The following is a 20,292-nucleotide window of genomic DNA, read 5'->3' as shown; positions in this document are numbered from 1 at the left end:
ATTTTTGTTTCTTTTCTATTCTTCCTTCCTTTTTCCCTTTTTCTTTCTTACCTCTCCCTTTTCATCTTGTCTTTCTCCATTTCTTTGTTTCCTTCCTTTCTCTCTCCCTTCTTTCCTTTCTCTATTTTTGTTTCTTCTTTATTCTTTTTCCCTTCCTTCTCCCTTTTCTTCTCTCACCTTTCTCTTTTCTTTGTCTCCTTCCTTCCTTCATCCTCCTTCCCATTCCCTCTCTCCTTCCTTCCCTCCCTCCCTCTTCTCCCTCTCTCTTCTTTTTCTTCATTCCCTTGGTTTTGGAAAGCAGAGCCCAAAGAAAGTGGATTGGCAGGAAAGGCCAACAAGTCGTAGCTCCTGAAAGCGTTAAAAGTTGTTTCTTCCCCCCCCCCTCCTGAATTGCAATGAAAATCTCAAAATTTTTCAAGAGAGAAATTTGATGTTACAAAAATGAAAAAAAAAACAACCACGTGGCGACGCTAATTTCTCCTAAAAAGTTGTGGAAGGGGTTTTAGCAGCATCCCCCCTCCCCATTCTGTCCCTCAAAGAGTTGATGGAGAAGCCTAAAGCAAGACCATCACTACTTTCAAAACAAGGAGAGGTTTTATTCGTGTGTTTTTTTTAAAAAAAATGCCAGAAGTAGTTAGAAGCCCCCAGCAGACACCAAAATTTTAAATAGGGCCTTGTTCATCTTCAGTGGGAAACAAAATGTGCTCAAATCATTCAAGGAATTAAGCCCTCCAAAGCAAAAAAAAAAACATATATACCTAAAAGTAATTAAAAGTCAGCCTAAGATCCACGCAAGGCTGCAATTTCTTTCCAAGCGGCTGTAAAATAAAAGCATAAATTGCAAATAAGAGTTTGGAAGGAAAAAGAATAAGCAAAGGGACCTTCCTTAACGCAGCAAAAGAGAGGCTGAAGTTTTGGTTCCGTCGTCTTCCTCACCCAAGTCGCAGCACAACGTATTTTTCTCGGAAAATCCCTTCGGACAAACACTCTGGTCTTCCTCACTCTTCATCAGTCACGGGGGCGTGGATCTGCAAGGGGACCCACACAGAAAACAGGGTGGATTTGATTTAAATCGAGTTGATTTAAATCAGGATTTAAATCACTAGTAAAAAGGCTTGATTTAAATCACCTCGATTTAAATCATAATTTTTAAAGAGCAACTGTCATCTCTGCTACTCCTTTGACCCACTGTTGACTCACCGATAGTCCCAGTGTTGCAGAATATACAGCCTCCTGCTACATAACTAAGCTCCATTTCATGCTGAATAAACTAAACTATTTATGTATCTTAAATAGAAAACTATCTTTACGATAGATTTTTACCCCAAAAGTTTTTTTATTAAAATAAACTCGATAAAAATCAAAAAAATCCGATTTAAATAAAAAAAATCCGATTTTTTAAAAAAAATCATTGATTTTTATCCACCCTGACAGAAAATCAGCGCCTTGCCTTTGTGCCCAAATGCGTACAGGTAGTCCTCTGCTTACGACCACGTGACGTTCCATCACTGGGGAAAAAAGTCGCACTTAACGACTCTTCATGGCATCCCCTTAAGTCACTCAATCAAAATTTGAGCTTTTTGGCACCCAGCATGGTCCCAGATTCGGTTAACGACCATGGCAAAAAAAGGTTGTATAATTGAGCACAATTCACTTAACATCCGCATCTGTTAGCAAACGGAAATTTCCGAGCCGAATTGTGCAGGTAAGTCGAGGACTAAATTTGGCACAAGAATGGATTCCCATATTCCTGACAGGTAGAGCTCAAAGAAAGGTGAAAATACAAGTGCCCCATAGAAAAACGTATTCAAACCAAGACCCAAGTTTCTAGCCCTCAGGAACACCGTTCAGCCTTTGCTCTGCTTCTTTCCCGCACTCTTCCCCAAAACCATTTTGTCTGTCCCAGTATTATATTTTAAGCACGTTGTTGCATCCAAAACAGAAAAAGAAAAGAAAAAAAAAAATAACCCCACGTGGCTTAATTGCGGATTTGTGATACCAAATTTTTGATTCCGTCTCGATCCCGTTTCACATTTCTGGATCCAAATTCTGAAGTTTGAATGAACTCTTCAGCCAGAGCGGACTTCAACTCCCAGAATCCTCAGGTTAGAGACTGAGGAATTCTGAGAGTTGTAGTCTGGAGGAGTTTGTTTTTTTTTTTAAAAAAAATGCGGAAGTCAAATCAACACTCACCCCTCGAGCGATCGCTGGCCAAGCGAAAGCCATGATGATTTCATCGCTGTTACTTGGTGCCCGTTCCAGGTTCCACACTGTCAGGGAATCAAAAGTCGACTTCACACCCACTTCCCGTTCCTGGTGGGGGGTGGAAGAGGGGGGCAGAAAAGAGGATGCTGTTGGCGGGGAGCACTGGATTTATTTGCCCCCCTTCTTTACAGCTTTAGAAACTAGGGAGGGTGTCTTGTGAGCCTCTCGCCCTGCCTGTTATACATCTGAGGGTTATGCTGTCTCTTTATCTGACAGGGTCTCTTTGCTCCTTCTCCCAAGGTCTTCCCCACATATCCTTGCACAACCTAACACATTCTGAACTCTTTCCATAGATCTAGATTCTCTCTCCCCCCCCCACACCTCTTTTACAACCTGAGAAACTAGGGAGGGTCCCTTCTGAAACTCTTTCTCCTTTCATTATGCAGCTGAGGGCTCGGCTGTCTCTTATCTGATGTTCTTTGGCAGCCTTTCTTTGCTCTGTCTTCCCCACGTACCATTCCAGGAACAAACCTTGGATGTTAGGCCTAAGTTGGCCTCTTCCAGCACTAACCCGACATATCCTTTTGGAAGACAGCTTTCCTTCCCCTTCAAGCTTCGGCCACGGAAGGACACCGAGGCCTCTCCTGGATTGGGCGAAAGGTAGGAAAGAAACCACAGCAATGAAATTCAAACAGGCTGTGGCTGCATTCCCAAGACCTCCTCTTTTTCCCATAGCACACTAACCACAATAAAAATGCAAGAACTGAATCAAAACGCACGCAAGATAGGATGTTTGCTCTATTATTATTATTATTATTATTATTATTATTATTATTATTATTATTATTAGATGGTTATCCTCCTAAATATAATTCTCCGACATGAAGATCAAGTTGATGAGTTGATCCATGTTCTGGATTCGTACTAAATGCAAGGGTTTCAAAGCTAAAGAGACCGGATCAGCCGGATTAAAAAAAATCACAAACATAAATTAAGATTAACGTTCCATCTATTTAGTACGTAGTGTGAATGCAGCGCCTAGGTTGCACCAAACCTAGCCACTAACCTTCAATTCTGGTGGCCTTTTCCTTTCTGCTGGACACCGGGGATATAGATAGATAGATAGATAGATAGATAGATAGATAGATAGATAGATAGATAGATAGAGGATAGATAGTAAAAGGTAGATAGATGATATAGTAGAGGATAGATATAGATAGATAGATGATAGTAGAGGATAGATGATTGATAGATAAATAGATGATAGATAAATAGAGGATAGAGGATAAATAGTAGAGGATAGATAAATGATAGTAGACGATAGATATAGATAGCTCAGATAGATAAATGATAGTAGAGGATAGATGACTGATAAATAGATGATAGATAAATAGAGGATAGATAGAGGATAAATAGTAGAGGATAGATAGATGATAGATAGTAGAGGATAGATAAATGATAGAGGATAGATATAGATAGCTCAGATAGATAGATGATAGATGATAGTAGAGGATAGATGATTGATAGATAAATAGATGATAAATAGATGATAGATAGATAAATAGAGGATAGATAGAGGATAAATAGTAGAGGATAGATAGAGGATAGATAGTAAAGGATAGATAGATGATAGTAGAGGATAGATATAGATAGCTCAGATAGATAGATGATAGTAGAGGATAGATGATTGATAAATAGATGATAAATAGATGATAGATAGATAAATAGAGGATAGAGGATAAATAGTAGAGGATAGATAAATGATAGATAGTAGAGGATAGATATAGATAACTCATAGATAGATAAATGATAGATGATAGTAGAGGATAGATGATTGATAAATAGATAAATAGATGATAGATAGATAGAGGATAGATAGAGGATAAATAGTAGAGGATAGATAAATGATAGATAGTAGAGGATATAGATAGCTCATAGATAGATGATAGATAGTAGAGGGTAGATAGATGATAGAGGATAGATAGATGATAGATGATAGTTGAGGATAGATAGATGATTGATAGATAGATAAATAGAGGATAGATAGAGGATAAATAGTAGATGATATAGATAGATAGTAGAGGATATAGATAGCTCATAGATGATAGAGGATAGATAGTAGAGGATAGATAGATGATATAGTAGAGGATAGATGATAGATGAGAGCAATGATAGATAAATGATAATGATAGATAGATAGTAGAGGATAGATAGATGATAAAGATGATAGATAGATAGATGGATGATAGATAGATGATAGATAGGAGCCTTGGTGGTGCAGTGGACTAAAGTGCTGTTAAGTAGCACTTAGCTGCCAGCTGCCTGCAATTACTGCGAGTTCAATTCTCACCAGGCTCAAGGTTGACTCAGCCTTCCATCCTTTCGAGATAGGTAAAATGAGGACCCGGATTGTGGGGGCAATAAGCTGACTTTGTATAAAAAAAAGAACACCGCTTAGGGAGGGGCCGAAAGCCCTACTAAGCAGATATATACAAAAGTATGAAGGCTGTTGCTTAACGCATTGTAAGCTGCCCTGAGTCTCCGGAGAAGGGCGGCATATAAATCGAACCAATAAATAAATAGATAAATGATAGATTATAGATAGATGAGAGCAATGATAGATAAACAGATAGAGGGATAGATAGAAAGATAGATATAGACCAATCAATAAAAATGGGGGGGGGGAATTGATGGTCATGTCTTGAAAAGCCCCCCCCCTTTTTTAAAAAAAATTTGGGGGGTGGTGGTCTTGAGGCAGGGACCAGATTCTACAGTGAGAATCCATAAAGGGACAAATAATAATCTCCTTTTTCGCCTCCGCCTTATTAAAAAATGCAATCGGATGGGAGGCGTTTGAGAGGCACCCCAAATGTTTCCAGGACACCAGAGGTCCCCATTGGAAAACCATAAGCCAGGATTAAACTTCAAACCTGCATGCAAAGGAAAAGCTGCTCCCCACCAACCCAGTTTTTTTTTTCTTTCCCTCCGGCTTGGCAGCTGGGAAGAAAGGCGGACTTCAACTCCCAGCATTTGCTGGCTGGGGGAATCACGGGAGTGGAAGTCGTGATTCACACAACACCACCACAATCCCGGGTTCCCCAGGCGGGTTCCCAGAAGGGCCGGTGACCCAGTGCTCATACTGGGTCGCATCCTGGCCGACCAGCCAGGCAGGCAAACAAACATGGGTGTTGTAGTACCTCCCCCCCCCCTGAACTGGGGTTGCAACGTCCCCCAAACTGGAGGGCGCCCGGTTGCAGAAGCCTCCTCCTCTTTTGCGCGCCAGGGAGCCAGGAAGGGCCTTGCAAGCCCCGAGCGGCCTTGGCTGCTGCAGCCCCGCGTGCCTACCCTCTGGCGCCTCTGGATGGCGGCGGACGGCGGGCGCAAAGTAGCGGGCCACGGCGGCGGGCCCGTCGTGCTGGATGGAACAAGGGAGGAGGTGCAGCGGGTCTCGGGGAGCCCCAGGCAGGGAAGCCAACGCCAGCCGCGCCACCTCCCGCTCCGCCCCGGCCATTTGCACAGCTTCCCGCGCTGCACGCCGCCTCCGCCCCGGCCAGGGATCCACCCCCAGGTGGGAAGAAAGGAAGGAGGGAGGAGTTTCTCCCTCGCGCAGGGATCCACCCCCCCCGGTGGGTGGGAGGGAGGAGATCCTCCCTACTCACCTGAGGCATCCACCCCCAGGTGGGTAGGAGAGATCCTCCATCACACAGGGATCCACCCCAGTGGGAGTGAGGTCCTCACTCAGAGATCCACCCCCAGGTGGGTAGGAGAGATCCTCCCTCGCCCAGGGATCCACCCCAGTGGGAGTGAGGTCCTCACTCAGAGATCCACCCCAGTGGGAGTGAGGTCCTCACTCAGAGATCCACCCCCAGGTGGGTAGGAGAGATCCTCCCTCGCCCAGGGATCCACCCCAGTGGGAGTGAGGTCCTCACTCAGAGATCCACCCCCAGGTGGGTAGGAGAGATCCTCCATCACACAGGGATCCACCCCAGTGGGAGTGAGGTCCTCACTCAGAGATCCACCCCCAGGAGGTGGGAGAGATCCTCTCTCGCCCAGGGATCCACCCCAGTGGGAGTGAGGGGAGACCCTCACCCAGGGATCCACCCCCAGGTGGGTAGGAGATTCTCCCTCAACCCAGGGATCCACCTGAGTGGGAGTGATGAAGAGATCCTCACTCAGGGATCCACCCCCAGGAGGTGGGAGAGATCCTCCCTTGCCCAGGGATCCACCCCAGTGGGAGTGAGGGGAGACCGTCACCCAGGGATCCACCCCCAGGTGGGTAGGAGATTCTCCCTCACCCAGGGATCCACCCCTGGGTGGCAGTGACAAAGAGATCCTCACCCAGGGGTCCACTCCCAGGAGGTAGGAGAGATCCTCCCTCACCCAGGGATCCACAGCAGTGGGAGTGAGGATGAGCTCCTCACCCAGGGATCCACCCCCGGGTGGGTGGAAGAGATCCTACCTCACCCAGGGATCCACCCCAGTGGGAGTGAGGGGGAAATCTTCCCTCGCCCAGAGATCTATTCCCCCCCCCCGGGAGGGAGGGATCCTTAAGCTAACATAAAGGAAAACCGTAGGGCTGGGGAATTCTGGGAGTTGAAGTCCAGCTGTCTTAAAGTGTCCATATTTTGAAAAAAAACACAACTCTAAATCAAAGCAATCGCTTTCCGCGGAACTTTATTTGATCTGGTTTTTGCACAACACATGAATCCGACCGTGAAATGGGCGGCTTTCTCACTCAGCCTGAGGTAACAACACTAAGCAACTATCTTAGCCTGTTGTGCGATTCGGACTATCCCATCAAGCCACAACTGATCGTAGATTCGACTGCTACACATCGCTCCGTTCCCCCGTTTCTCCTCCACTTATTTCACAGGGATCCAATCTTGGGCACTTTTGTGGACTTCAACTCCCAGAATTCCCCAGCCGGCATGACTTCCTGCTGCTGCTGACTCCGCCCCAGCTATGGAGCCACCCCTCCCTCGGGAAATCCTCCCTCGGAATTCTGGGAGTTGAAGTCCACAGGTCTTAAAGTAGCCAAGGTTGGGGACCCCTGCTCTGGCCTACGTCAAGTCTAAATGCAAAACTCCCCAAATATCTTCCTCCTCCTCTGTCCAATTTACCACATTGAGGTTGCAAAGGATGTATTTTTTTATTGGGAACATTTGGGAGAAATGTTAGGATTCCACCCAAAGGCAGGTAAGAGTGACAGTCCTGTCCCCACCAGCTCCCCCTTCACCCACAGGAGCGTTGCGGTGTCAGCTGCCCTTCACCAGACTCTGCAAATAGTGGTTAAGCGAGGGAAGGAGCTTCCAGTTGTCGGTTCGGATGCTCACCCGGCCCGCATCGTCCACACTCCGCACCTTTAGCAGGATGTGATCCCGAGGCGGTAAAGTCAGGGCGATCCTATACTCGTCGCCTTCCTCAGCCAGGATGTACCTGCCAAATTGCTCACGCACTAAGCCTTCTAAGGACCAGGGCGGCAGGGGCCAAACGGTGAGGCTCTCGGCATGCGCGTCTTTGGCGTTGGGATGCAGGCACTGCCAGAGCGCCTCAAAAAGTTGGCAACATTTCTCTGAAGACCAGTCAGGCACTGGCAGGGGTAGGAAAAGATCCGGAAAGGCCACTTCCAGGTTTTCCAGCCGACTCCAACGCGTCAATCCATCTTGCGTCGTGTAAAGGGCAGAAACATTTATCCGCGTCGGGTACGGGCAATGCGGTTGTAACGACAGCCTCACCGTTGGGGACGGGCGATGCGCGGAAAGGTACGGAATGCAGAGTTCGGGCACTGGCTCATAATGCCGGTTGGTGCAGGTGAACCGAAGCACCACGCAGAGGAGGAGGTCGTAGGGAGGCGTGCCAGGCCCCGCATGGACCAGCCGGTACGCCAAACTGAGCCATGAGGAAGAGCGGTCCACCAGCAACCACTGGCAGTAGCCGTCCACCTCCTGCTCGGCGGGAGGAACTGCGGGGGTGTCCCCTGTAATCTCGACACGCTGCAGCTTCAAAGGGGCTGGATCCACCGAGTGGACCGTCAACGCAGCGACAAAACTCTCGCTGTCGGCAACGATGGACGAGGATAGCGACCGAGTCTTAATGGAACCTTCGGGGACCAGGACGGATCTTAATTTTTCACCAGAAAGGTTGGTGAGTAGGGTGTAATAAAAGCCAGCTCGGTCTTGGACATCGACATCTGTGTGGTTCAGGGAGATGGCATGCAGGAGAGCCGCCAGCTGGGACAGGGCAGGCGAGGGGTGAAGCACCATCAGGTTCCGGCAAACGCTGAGTAGGATCTGGCCAGAGCGCCAATCCCCGAGTTTCCCCGAGGCGACCAGACGAGCTAAGAAGTGCATGGTGCTCACTTGGGGAACTTCCTTCTCCTTCGCCAGCCGGGCTAAAATCTTGAGATGCCAACTTAGGTCTTCCTCTTGCAAGGGGACACTCACAACAAATTCTTGCAGGGCCTGGGCGAGGGTCTTGGCCCAGCTGGACTCATCCAGCGTCTTCCACGTCTCGTCCAACAGATTGATGATGTTCGGGGCCAAGGTGCAGTTCTGACGGTAGAGATCCAGCAGGCAGCGGGTCAGTTCCGTCATGGGCTGGGCCTGTGAGCCAAAATATTGGGCAAAAATGAAGGCTGCTTGGAAGAAAAGCCGTGTGGCGTCCAATCCTCCGTCTCGGGCCACTAGGCCTCCAAGGGCCAGGACATGCTCCAGGAGATAACCTGCCCCACGTTCGGCACTGGGCCCCTCATTCTCCATGCACACGAGGCACAGCAAATTCATCCGGGCCAGGACGGTCCCCTGATCTTGGAAGAACCCAGGAAATAGACCCGAGGTAGTGCGCGGCGTGAGCAGAACTGGCAGCTGCTCATCGGTTCCTGAGACCAACGGCCGGTTTTCGGGGAAGTGCAAAAGACAATCCAAGTAGAAAAGCTTCACGGCGTCCGGGAGAGCCGGGTGCTGTGCCAGTCCCACCAGGTGCCGCAGGAGGAAGGATTCGTCCTCAGCGGTGAAGAGACTATCAGTGAACAGCGATTTTAGCTGCAGGATGGCGTGTTCCAGAGTCACGCTGGCCGTGCCGAAGAGACGCGCCAGCTGGGCTTTGAAAATCGCGGGCGATTGGGTGCGCACGACGCTGACCGCCTGAGCCAGATGGCACAAGAGGTGGCTCTGTGCCGCGGAGGTTAAGAGATAGCTGCTCTCCAGAAGCGCCGAGAGCACCAATTTTAGCTCCTTGAGGTCCGCTGCGGATGGCAAGAGGACCAGCTGATCGAGGGCCGCTGGCGAGAGCTTGCCAACTTCCTTTGTAGCCTCCCACATCAGCTCTCCGTTGCTTGCCAGAAGGTCCCCCAGGCAACCTTGTCCATTCCGGGCCAGGAGGAAGATGGCGTTCCGCAGCGCCACGCTATACAGCAAGGTGTAACCCTGGTGGACGCTCGAGACCTCCTGCTGTTGCAGAGACCGCAGGATCTCCAGCCGGTGCAACAGGAACCCTGAGTAGCAGCTCTCCAGTTCTCGAAGGCACTCGCAAGCCGCGGCACGGATAGGCCGCTCGACGACTCCCCCGCGGCTGTCGTTCGGATCAGACACCAGATGGAGCAGTACGGAGAGCAGTTCGTGCGATGTCGGGCAGTCTTCGCCCAGGCTGTCGGTCGCCACCAGGACCGTTTCTGCGGCGAAGAGCAGGGAGCAACGGAGGCCGACGTGCTTGGGGGAGAGGCTCAGCTGGGCAAAGAGGGAGAGGAGGGAGGCTGCAGCTTCCTGACCCGCCTTGGCATCGGGGCACAGCAGGGTGGGATACTCCAAGAATAAAGACAGGATCGAGAGCTGCAAGAGAAGAAAAAGAGCTGTCGGGGACGATGGGGAGGAATATCGAGGCCGCCAGAAAATGATGAGCCTCGATTGCAGTGTTTCTGAACCTCAGTAGCTGCAAGAGGATGGACTTCGACTCCCAGAATTCTCCAGTTAGCATGCTTTAAGATGGGTGGACTTCAACTCCCAGAATTCCCCAGCCAGCATGCTTTAAGATGGGTGGACTTCCACTCTCAGAGCTGCCCAGGGCCTTCTGGGAATTGAAATCCACCCTCCTAAAGTTGCAAATACTATTTCTGTAACCTAAATGAAGGGCGTTGGCGTACCTTGATGGCTTCCCCCAGCTTTTCGCTCCGCAATTCATTCAACAGGTCGGCCGCCAAAGTGTCCCCGGCCCCGTGGGATAAGAGGAACGCAGTGGGGGACAGCCGGAAAGCCTCAACGGTAGCAGTCCAGCTCTCTCCGCCTCTTGACCCCATAGCGAAAACTGGGAGACAGGCAAGGAAAAAAAAAAGCAAAATCAGAGATTGTTACAGGAAGGAAGCTAGCAGGTCTCTGCTAAAAGTACAGGCAATCCTCAACTTACAACGGTCTGTTTAGTGACCGTCTGAAGTTACGGCGACCCTGAAGTGACTTATGACCATTTTTCAGAGTTACGACCTTTGCAGCACCCCTATGACGTGATCGAAAATTCAGACGCTTGGCCACTGGTTCGTACTTATGACCGTCGCACTGTCCCTGGGGTCATGTGATCCACATTTGCGACCATCAGACGCTTGGCAACTGACTCACATTTATGTCCAGACGCGTGATTCCCTTTTGTGACTTTCGGACAAGCAAAGTCAATGGGGAAAGGCAGATTCACTGAACCACCGGGTTACTTGCTTATCAACTTGGAAGTGATTCGCTTAACAATGGTTGCAAAGAAAGGTCATCAAACGGGGTGAAAAACTCAATGCATGTCTCACTTCACATTGAAAGGTTGGGCTCCGTCGTGGTCATAAATTGAGGACTACCGATGGTCGGTTTAGGATCCGATCCAGCCAGCCGATTTCAATGCCAGGACACTGAAATGTCCTACTTGAAGGTGGCTCAGTGGCTAAGACCCTGAGCTCGTCCATCAGGAAGGTCGGCGGTTCGGATCCCTAGTACAGGTCTCCTGCATGGAGCAGGGGGTTGGACTAGATGACCTTCAAGGTCCCTTCCAACTCTATTACTGTTGTTATTATTATTGGTTAATCTTTAGTGAGATTCACAGCCTTTGAGGCTTGTTAATAGATCAGCAGCTAGAGTCCTAACCAAGGACTTAATTATTATTATTTTTATAATTATAATTATAATATAATAATTAATTATTATATAATAATTAATTATAAAATATTATTATTATTATTATTAGTAGTAGTAGTAGTAGTAGTAATCTCGCTTCGGATTTGTTTGCGCGGACGATCGACTACCAGATTGCGCAAGGGAGGGAGTCGATCGCGGGAGATCCGCGCGTGCGCCCCGGAGGGATCCAGCAGCTGGACAAACCCCCACCCACCCCCGGAGGCGCCCGCGGGCGGCCAAGGTTTCTCCTGTGTTCCCAAGCAAATGCAACCCAGGTTCTGGAGCGGCTGGTAGGAGCGACAGGTGGGCCAGGTGAGCCCAGGGTCTCTCCCCCACTGCCCTGCCCCCTCCCCAAGCCCCTTCCCCGGTTTCAGACCCATCCCTCGCTTCTCTGGACCCCACCCAAGGTCGGGGGGCGGGGTTGGTGGATCCCGGTGCAGAAATCTGCAAATTTCCAAAGGCTTTGCTCGCCTTTGCAATGTAGCCCCCGGCCCGGGAAGACCCCCGAGGCCTGCAGACGCCTCCCGGGCCCTTGATGCACCGAGGCCAGGCTGCTTTCCTCGGCCCCCGCCCCCCAAGAGCCCCCCCAAACCCCCCCAATCTCGACCTGGCCGCCGCTGCTCGCTTGCAGATCACTACCGCCTCCGCCGCCGCTTCCGTGTTCTTCCGCAGTGGCCGCCAGAGGGCGCGCGAGGAACGGAGAACCCGGCCAAGTGAGATTTCCCACGCAGGAATTAATTCAGATTTAAAAATAAATAAATAATAAATTTAAATTATTTTTTTAAATAAATAAATTGAATTTAGTGGTTCCCGCGGCATCCCTTGCTCCTTGAAAAGGAGATGAAAAATGTGATTAAGAAAATATTGCAATGACTAGGAATACTAATAATAATAATGAATATGAACACACCTGCAATTAAAGGAAAGGAGGAATCTGACTTACAGTTTATAGGGGAGTTATTTGATCAATGGTTTAGGGAATAAATAGGCAAATTAGAAATAAAAGCCGAGGAGTGAAATAATCGAAAACGTATTACACAGTCAAATAAGCTAAGAAGGGAAATGTTATAATTGGAGATATGTTATTATAATGTTATTATATATTTATATTATATGTTGTTATATATTTTTATTTATTTATTTATTTATTATATTTCTATACCGCCTTTCTCCTGTAGGACTCAAGGCGGTGTACAGTCAAGAAAAATATAGATACACAAACATCATAAAATATATTATATGTATGTAATATATATATATATAATATACATATATTATATGTTATTATATATTTATATTATATGTTATTATATATTTATATTATTATATGTTATTATATGTTATTATGTATTAGTATTAATTCCAAGAATAGATATACATAATGAACACGGTTGATTTTTAATGGTTAAATCGATTTTAATGGTGATTGCACAAAAAATGTGTACCCAGATGACACCCTGTTTAATGAAAGATGAAATGTTTGTATTAAAAGAAAACTAAAAATTAAAGAAAAGAAAAAAAGACATCGCTTGGGGGCTCCAACGGGGCCTGAATGTATGAATACAGGCAGTCCTCGACTTATGACCACAATGAAGCCCAACATTTCTGAATGTGTTAAAATGACTTTGGCCCTGTTTTACCACCCTTCTCCACTGAATCCCGGCAGTCGATAAGCGAGTAATCTGATGGTTAAGTGAATTTGGACTTCTTCCTCCTTGACTTGGCTAGTCAGAAGGTCGCCAAAGCAGATGGGACCTTGGGACAACGGCCACCGTCGTAAATATGAGTCAGCGGCCAAGCATCTGAATTTTGATCGCGTGACCGCGGGGCCTGACTAGGTGACTCAGTGGCTAAAACGCTGAGCTTGTCGATCAGAAAGGTCGGGAATTTCGGCGGTTCGAATCCCTAGTACAGGTCTCGTGCGTGGAGCAGGGGGTTGGACTGGATGACCTCCAAGGTCCCTTCCCACTCGGTTACTGTTACTGGATGCTGCAACGGTTGTAAGTGTGACAAAATGGTCGTAAGTCCCTTTTTTTCCAGTGCTGTCATAACTTTGAACGGTTACTAAATGAAAGTCGAGGACAACCTGTATTTCAGGTGGAGTTAGATAAATATTAAATCGGTTACTTTGCAACCTCAACTTCAGAAAAAAAGGCTTCCCAGCTCATTAAGAGGATAATGTATGTATGAAGCCTTTTTTGAGAGTCATCTCTATGCTGGCCTTAAAACCGTAATAATCTCTTTATTCCTTCACTTCCCAGTTTGCATCTTATAAGGATACTGTTTTTGAATGCCACGCCTCTGTTTATTTCTTGCTGGAAAATATTCTGCCATATTTTAATCCGTTTCAGACTTTGCCCATTAGGTTTCAGGCGTGAACGTAACTGCTTTGCAACCCAGAAACCAGACATTGCTCTAAACCATTGGTGGTTTAACTGTGGTCTGTTGAGCAAACCCCCATTTGACTGGGTTACCCGAATGTCCTGGATCTGGATAGCAGCCCTCGACATACAAGGGTTTGTTTAGCGATGGTTATAAGTCAGTGATGGCCAACCATTTTGGCCCAAACCAGAATGCGTGTCCATGTGCAGCTGGTTGGCGTGAGCATGCCTATTTTTGGTCCGTTTTGGGGCTGTTTTCAGGCTGTTTTCAAGGCCATTTTTGGGCCGTTTTCCAGGCTGTTCTCGGGTCGTTTTTCAAAAAACAGCCTGAAAATAGCCTGAAAAATGGCCTCTTTTTTTGGCTGGATTTGGCCATTTTTGGGGCCATTTTCCGGCGCTCCAGCACCCACAAAAATCAGCTGGCTGGTGCACACGTGCCTGTTTTTTGGCCATTTCTCGGGCTGTTTTCAGGCTATTTTCCAGGCCATTTCCAGGCCATTTTTGGACCATTTTCGGGCCATTTTTCAGGCTGTTCTTGGGTCGTTTTTTGGTCTGTTTTTAGGCTGTTTTCCGGGCCGTTTTCTGGGCCACTTTCAAAAAACGGCCTGAAAATAGCCCCAAAAATGGCCTGTTTTTTTGGCCGGATTTGGCCATTTTTCGAGCCATTTTCCGGTTGTTTTCCGGTGCTCCAGTGCCTGCAAAGACCAGCTGGCCGGTGCACACATGCCTGATTTTTGGCTGTTTTTGGCCATTTCTCGGGCCTTTTTTGGCCATTTCTCGGGCTGTTTATCAGGCTGTTTTCAGTCTGTTTTCCAGGCCATTTTCAGGCCATTTTTTGGACTATTTTCAGGCCATTTTTCAGGCTGTTCTTGGGTCGTTTTTTGGTCCGTTTTCAGGCTGTTTTCCGGGCCGTTTTCTGGGCCATTTTTCAAAAAACTGCATGAAAATAGCCTGAAAAATGGCCTGTTTTTTCGGCTAGACTTTGCCATTTTTCAAGCCATTTTTCGAGCCATTTTCCGGCTGTTTTCCGGTGCTCCAGTGCCCGCAAAGACCAGGTGGCCGGTGCAGACATGCCTGATTTTTGGCTGTTTTTGGCCATTTCTTGAGCTATTTTCATACTGTTTTTGGGGCCATTTTCAAGCTGTTTTCCAGGCCATTTTTGGGCTGTATTTCGGGCCATTTTCCAGGCCATTCTCAGGTCGTTTTTCGGGTCATTTTCGGGCCATTTTTCAGGGCTCCAGTGCCCGCAAAGACCAGCTGGCTGGCACGCACATGCCTGTTTTGGGGCCGTTTTCCAGGCCATTTTCAGGTCTGTTTTTTGGGGCCATTTTCAGGCCGTTTTTCAGGCCATTTTCAGGCCAGTCTCGGGTCATTTTTTGGGGCTGTTTTCAGGCCGCTTTTTGAAAAATGGCCTGAAAATAGCCTGAAAAAAGGCCTGTGTTTTGGCTGGATTTGGCCATTTTTGGGGGCCATTTTCCTGCTATTTTCCAGCGCTCCAGCACCTGCAAAGACCAGCTGGCTGGTGCACACATGCCTGTTTTTTGACCATTTTTGGCCATTTCTCAGGCTGTTTTCAGGCTGTTTTTTGGGCCATTTTCCAGGCCATTCTCAGGTCGTTTTTCAGGTCATTTTCGGGCCGTTTTTCAGGCCATGTTTCAAAAAACAGCCTGAAAATATCTCCCAAAATTCCCTGTTTTTTGGCTGTTTTTCGTGCCATTTTCTGGCGCTCCAGAGCCCACAAAGACCAGCTGCCCGGCGCAGACATGGACTGCAGAAACCAGAAGGGCAGCTGGCAATGGCATGCGTGCCCACAGAGAGGCCATAGGTTCGCCATCACGAAGTTATAAGTTCTAACGATGCTGAAAAGAATGTGATTTGTAGCCGGTCCTTGCACTTACGACCGTCGTAACATTCTCCACAGTTGCGTGTTCAAACTTTCGGTGCTTGGCAACCGGCCAAGTATTTATGACGGCTGCATCCTCGCGATGGCTATTTGCAACGTTCCCAGCTGGCTTCTGAGAAGCAAAATCAATGGGAGAGGCTGGATTCGTTTAACGACAGCATGATTCACTTAACAAACCCTGGTTGTCTGCCTGGAGTTGGGAAGGTGGGGGGGGGGGAAGGAAACATGTGAAACGGTTTTGTGAACTGTTAGCAGGCTGTAACGCAACGAAACTGCTGCAAGCCAAGGCTTGCCCTGTCGTCACCCGCACCCGGTCCCAGGAGGCGTTGCAAGCCAACTTTGGCCGTTGTGCTGGTTTTAATCGGCAGCAGCCCGTCTGCCTGGCATCAAGCTTGCAGCGAACGGGACTGTTTTTTCCCTGTAAAACGGCTTCCCCCAAAATCTGGACGCAAACTGAGGTTCAGTTGCACGGATGTCCCCATTTCAGCACGAGAGATAGTCCTCAACTTACAGCCGTCCGTTTTAGTGACCGTTCGGAGTTACCACGGTGGTGGGGAAAAAAAAAAAGTGATTTAGCAACTGCTCCTCCCACTTACAACCAAAATTCAAATCCATGGCAACCTGCCTCTATTTAGAAATGGTTGAAGGAACACCCGACTGCCATTGGCGCCTTTCGCGAGCAAGCGACAGTCGTCAGGGGAGTCCAGACTCTTTTAACGACCGCACGATTCATTTAACAACCGCAGGGCTTTGCTTAACTCTGGCTAGATGGTTGTAAAATCAAGCACGCCTCTCTTAATCGACGGAAACTGCGGTCTCAATTGCGGCCATACGTTGAGTGTCCCATCCACTCAAGCCAGGTGAACTGGCCACCATTCCACCGGGAAACGTAGTTTGGATTAATTGTGGTTTGTGAAATAAGCCACAGTTAAGTGAGATGCCTCAAAATCGGAAGCTACGAACCGTGTTGGATAAGCTGTTGGATTTCACCCGCTGCGTGTGAGCCAACACGAACGTGGTTTTTGGGGCTTTTTTTGTCAGTGACAACACAACCACACAAAGATGTGATCTGGCTTTTTGTCGAACAGGCCAACCAACTCCTAAATGACTCAGGGCCGGCTGAGGGCTGAAAAACAACAACACACAAAAGAATACAATCCACCGGAAGACTGAAATATCTAAACAAACCCCAAAAGAGATTACGGCAAAGCCAACAAAAACTAAACTGCATTTAACCACGCGTTTTAGCTGAGCGAGTTGCATCAAACCTAGCCAGGGTTAGTGTGTGGAGACAATTACGGTTAAGTAAGCCACGAGGGTGGAAGGTTCTTTGTGTCCTGATGGCTTACACAACACAGAAAGGGAGTAAGCAGTGTCAGTTAGGCCAAAGTTTTTAAACCTCGGCAGCTTTTAAGATGGGTGGACTTCAGCTCCCAGAATTCCTCATCCAGCATGGACTACAACTCTGATAGGTCCCCTCCGTAATGGTTTAAAACAAGGGTTGAACTTCAGCTCCCAGAGTTCCCCATTTAGCATGTTATAAGATGCCTGGACTTCAACTCCCAGAATTCCCCAGCCAGCAGGCTTTTAATATATCTGGTCTTCAACTCTCACTTAACTTGATTCAATGTGTTTCCTAAAATAAATAGAAAGCATGCTGGCTGGGGAATTCTGGGAATTAAAGTTCACCCATCTTAAAGGATGCTGGCTGGGGAATTCTGGGAGTTGAAGTCCACCCATTTAAATCAAGCTGGCTGGGGAATTCTGGGAGTTGAAGTCCACCCATTTAAATCAAGCTGGCTGGGGAATTCTGGGAGTTGAAGTCCCCCCATCTTAAACCATGGTGGCTGGGGAATTCTGGGAGTTGAAGTCCCCCCATCTTAAACCATGGTGGCTGGGGAATTCTGGGAGTTGAAGTCCACCCATTTAAATCAAGCTGGCTGGGGAATTCTGGGAGTTGAAGTCCCCCCATCTTAAACCATGGTGGCTGGGGAATTCTGGGAGTTGAAGTCCACCCATGTTAAATCAAGCTGGCTGGGGAATTCTGGGAATGGAAGTCTCCCCAACTTAAACCATGGTGGCTGGGGAATTCTGGGAGTTGAAGTCCACCCATTTAAATCAAGCTGGCTGGGGAATTCTGGGAATTAAAGTCCACCCATCTTAAAGGATGCTGGCTGGGGAATTCTGGGAGTTGAAGTCCACCCATTTAAATCAAGCTGGCTGGGGAATTCTGGGAATTAAAGTCCACCCATCTTAAAGGATACTGACTAGGGAATTCTGGGAGTTGAATCCACATACCTTAAACCATGCTTGCTAGGGAATTCTGGGAGTTGAAGTCCACCAAGTTGCCAAGTTGTCAAAAAACACCGTTAGCCCAATGGTTTGCTAAGAAGAAAAAAAAAAGGGGGGGGGAGAGAATCCTGGCTGTGTTTAAAGTCCTTCCGGGGACCCAACCAACGCAGCTGTTGCAAAAGTTGGCGAAGTTGCCGGGGGCTGAATTGAGCTGTCGGCTGCACCCCATTTGACCCACCTCCGTTTCGGCTTCTCCATCGCCTGCCGGTGTGGGACCCGCCTTGCAACTCGTCCCGAGACCAGTTTTCCAAGCCTGTCCCCACCCATCCTGCCTCCAAGATTCAGCTCCGGGCGAGGGCAAGGACTTCCAGCTTGACTAAACAACCTCTGTCCATCAAAACAAATTTGGTCCTGGAAACAGCCAAGAGGGGAAAATGGTGGGAGGAGGGGAGGCGGGAAGAGAGAAATGGTAGAGGATCTCCTGCTTGGGCAGCGGGTTGGACTAGATGACCTACAAGGTCCCTTCCAACTCTGTTAACCTGTAAGAAATTACCGCTTTTTTTCGGGTCCCGTCTCCAGGATGGGAAGTGTATTTTTATTTATTTTCAGGTAGTCCTCGACTTATGGCCGCAAATGGAGGTTCAAGTTTCCACTGCTTAGCGAGACCGTGAAGTGAGTTTGGCTTCATTCTACGACCTTTCCTGCCACCGTTGTTAAGGGAATCGCTGCACGGGTTAAGGGAGTCACATGGTTGTTAAGGGAATCGGGCTTCCCCATTGACGTTAAGAAGGTCGCAAAAGGGGATTACGTTGCAAAACCGTCATAAAACATGAGCCAGCTGTTAAGCGTCCCAATTTTGGTCCCCTGACCGAAGGGACACTGCAACGGTCGTTAAGTGTGAAAAATGGTCTTAAGTCGTTTTTTTTCAGTGCTGCTGTAACTTCAAACGGTCACTAAGTGAATGGCCATTAAGTCAAGGACCGCCTGTATTTGTTTCCTGCCTTTATTATGTTTATAAGCAACTCAACGTTCCTTCTACTTTGTTTCACCACCACCACAACAACCCTGTGAGGTGGACTGGACTGAGAGAGAGGGAGTGGCCCAAAAGTCACCCAGCTGTCTTTCATGTGTAAGGCGGGACTAGAACTCACCGTCTCCTGGTGATTGGCCCAAAGTCACCCAGCTGTCTTTCGTGCCTAAGGCGGGACTAGAACTCACCGCCTCCTGGTGATTGGCCCAAAAGTCACCCAGCTGTCTTTCATGCGTAAGGCGGGACTAGAACTCATCGTCTCCTGGTGATTGGCTCAAAGTCACCCAGCTGTCTTTCATGCCTAAGACGGGACTAGAACTCACCGTCTCCTGGTGATTGGCTCAAAGTCACCCAGCTGTCTTTCGTGCCTAAGGCAGGACTAGAACTCACCGTCTCCTGGTGATTGGCCCAAAAGTCACCCAGCCTGACAATGTGGGGAGATCTCCTCTGGCGTCAAACCCTACGCACAAACCCTGATTCGTGGTTTTCCTGAACCCGTCTTCTTTTTCCTTGGGGTGGTTAAAATGGAACCAGGTTAAGTTTCCATATCGTACTGGGCCAGAGATGAGCTGATCCCGTTGTTACCTTAGGGGTTATGCAAAAAAACAGCCTCTGGATTTGTATTGCGCACTTACTCGGGGTTTACTAACAGTGGTTTACTTTGCCAATACAACAGCCTGCCTTTGCGTAACCGTAATCACCCACAGATTTGGGTTGGCAAGACCAGACAAACGAAGCTAAAACGGTTCTTGCTCGCTGTCGAGTGTATTTTAGTTCTTTGGGCCTCGACGGGCCATGGGCAAGGGTGCCTCTGAGGATGTGCAGAGTGCTTTCTCTTTTTCTGCCACCAAAGCACCGCTCACGTGCAAACCCCGTGGATTAGCCAATGGTCTGCGATGACTGTTGGGTGTAGGAGTCCCAAGGATAACATCACGTATATTTACTTAATTAAGGCCAAACCTATTATTGCGTTTGTGAAAGCCGATTTAGGAAGCAGGGATTGGTGCAACATGCCCCATCGGTCGGACAAACACCTGACACGCCTCGAGGGACTCGCTTATCATCAATAAGCCGAGATCGGAGAGCGTCCTTGCTCCAGATTCCCCGCCATCTGGAAACAACGCAACTGCTGGTTGGCAGTCCCAAGTTTCTAGTCCATAAGGCGAAAAGAATACGGGCAGTGCTCGGCTTACAACAACGGAGCCCCTCGTTTCTGTGGCTAAGCGAGGCATTTTGTTAAGTGAGTTTGCAAAAGGGACTCCGCAACCGTCATAAATACGAACCATTTAGTGACCGTTCGAAGTTACAACGGCACGGAAAAAAGTGACCGAGGGGTCGTTT

At 48.2% G+C, this 20,292-nt stretch overlaps 2 protein-coding genes across 2 annotated transcripts; both read right to left on the bottom strand.

The window, feature by feature from the left end:
• Window positions 1-479: 479 nt before the first annotated feature.
• Window positions 480-5,754, bottom strand: RNASEH2C (ribonuclease H2 subunit C). Its single transcript, XM_070950730.1, has 4 exons — window positions 5,551-5,754; window positions 2,737-2,849; window positions 2,194-2,313; window positions 480-1,028 (listed from the first exon to the last, which is right to left on the bottom strand). Exons 1-4 carry the CDS (start codon window positions 5,714-5,716, stop codon window positions 999-1,001), a joined length of 429 nt encoding a protein of 142 aa, XP_070806831.1. The 5' UTR covers window positions 5,717-5,754; the 3' UTR covers window positions 480-998.
• A 1,122-nt stretch (window positions 5,755-6,876) lies between these two features.
• Window positions 6,877-12,054, bottom strand: AP5B1 (adaptor related protein complex 5 subunit beta 1). Its single transcript, XM_070950766.1, has 3 exons — window positions 11,953-12,054; window positions 10,343-10,503; window positions 6,877-10,031 (listed from the first exon to the last, which is right to left on the bottom strand). Exons 2-3 carry the CDS (start codon window positions 10,493-10,495, stop codon window positions 7,461-7,463), a joined length of 2,724 nt encoding a protein of 907 aa, XP_070806867.1. The 5' UTR covers window positions 10,496-10,503; window positions 11,953-12,054; the 3' UTR covers window positions 6,877-7,460.
• Between the last annotated feature and the right edge of the window lie 8,238 nt (window positions 12,055-20,292).

This window comes from Pituophis catenifer, unplaced genomic scaffold, assembly GCF_029215685.1.
Source record: "Pituophis catenifer annectens isolate HBS135680 unplaced genomic scaffold, rPitCat1.0.hap2 SCAF_10, whole genome shotgun sequence".
NCBI classification, from domain to species: Eukaryota; Metazoa; Chordata; class Lepidosauria; order Squamata; family Colubridae; genus Pituophis; species Pituophis catenifer.
Note: the sequence above shows the minus strand (reverse complement) of the source record. Positions and strands in the feature narration are given on the sequence as shown.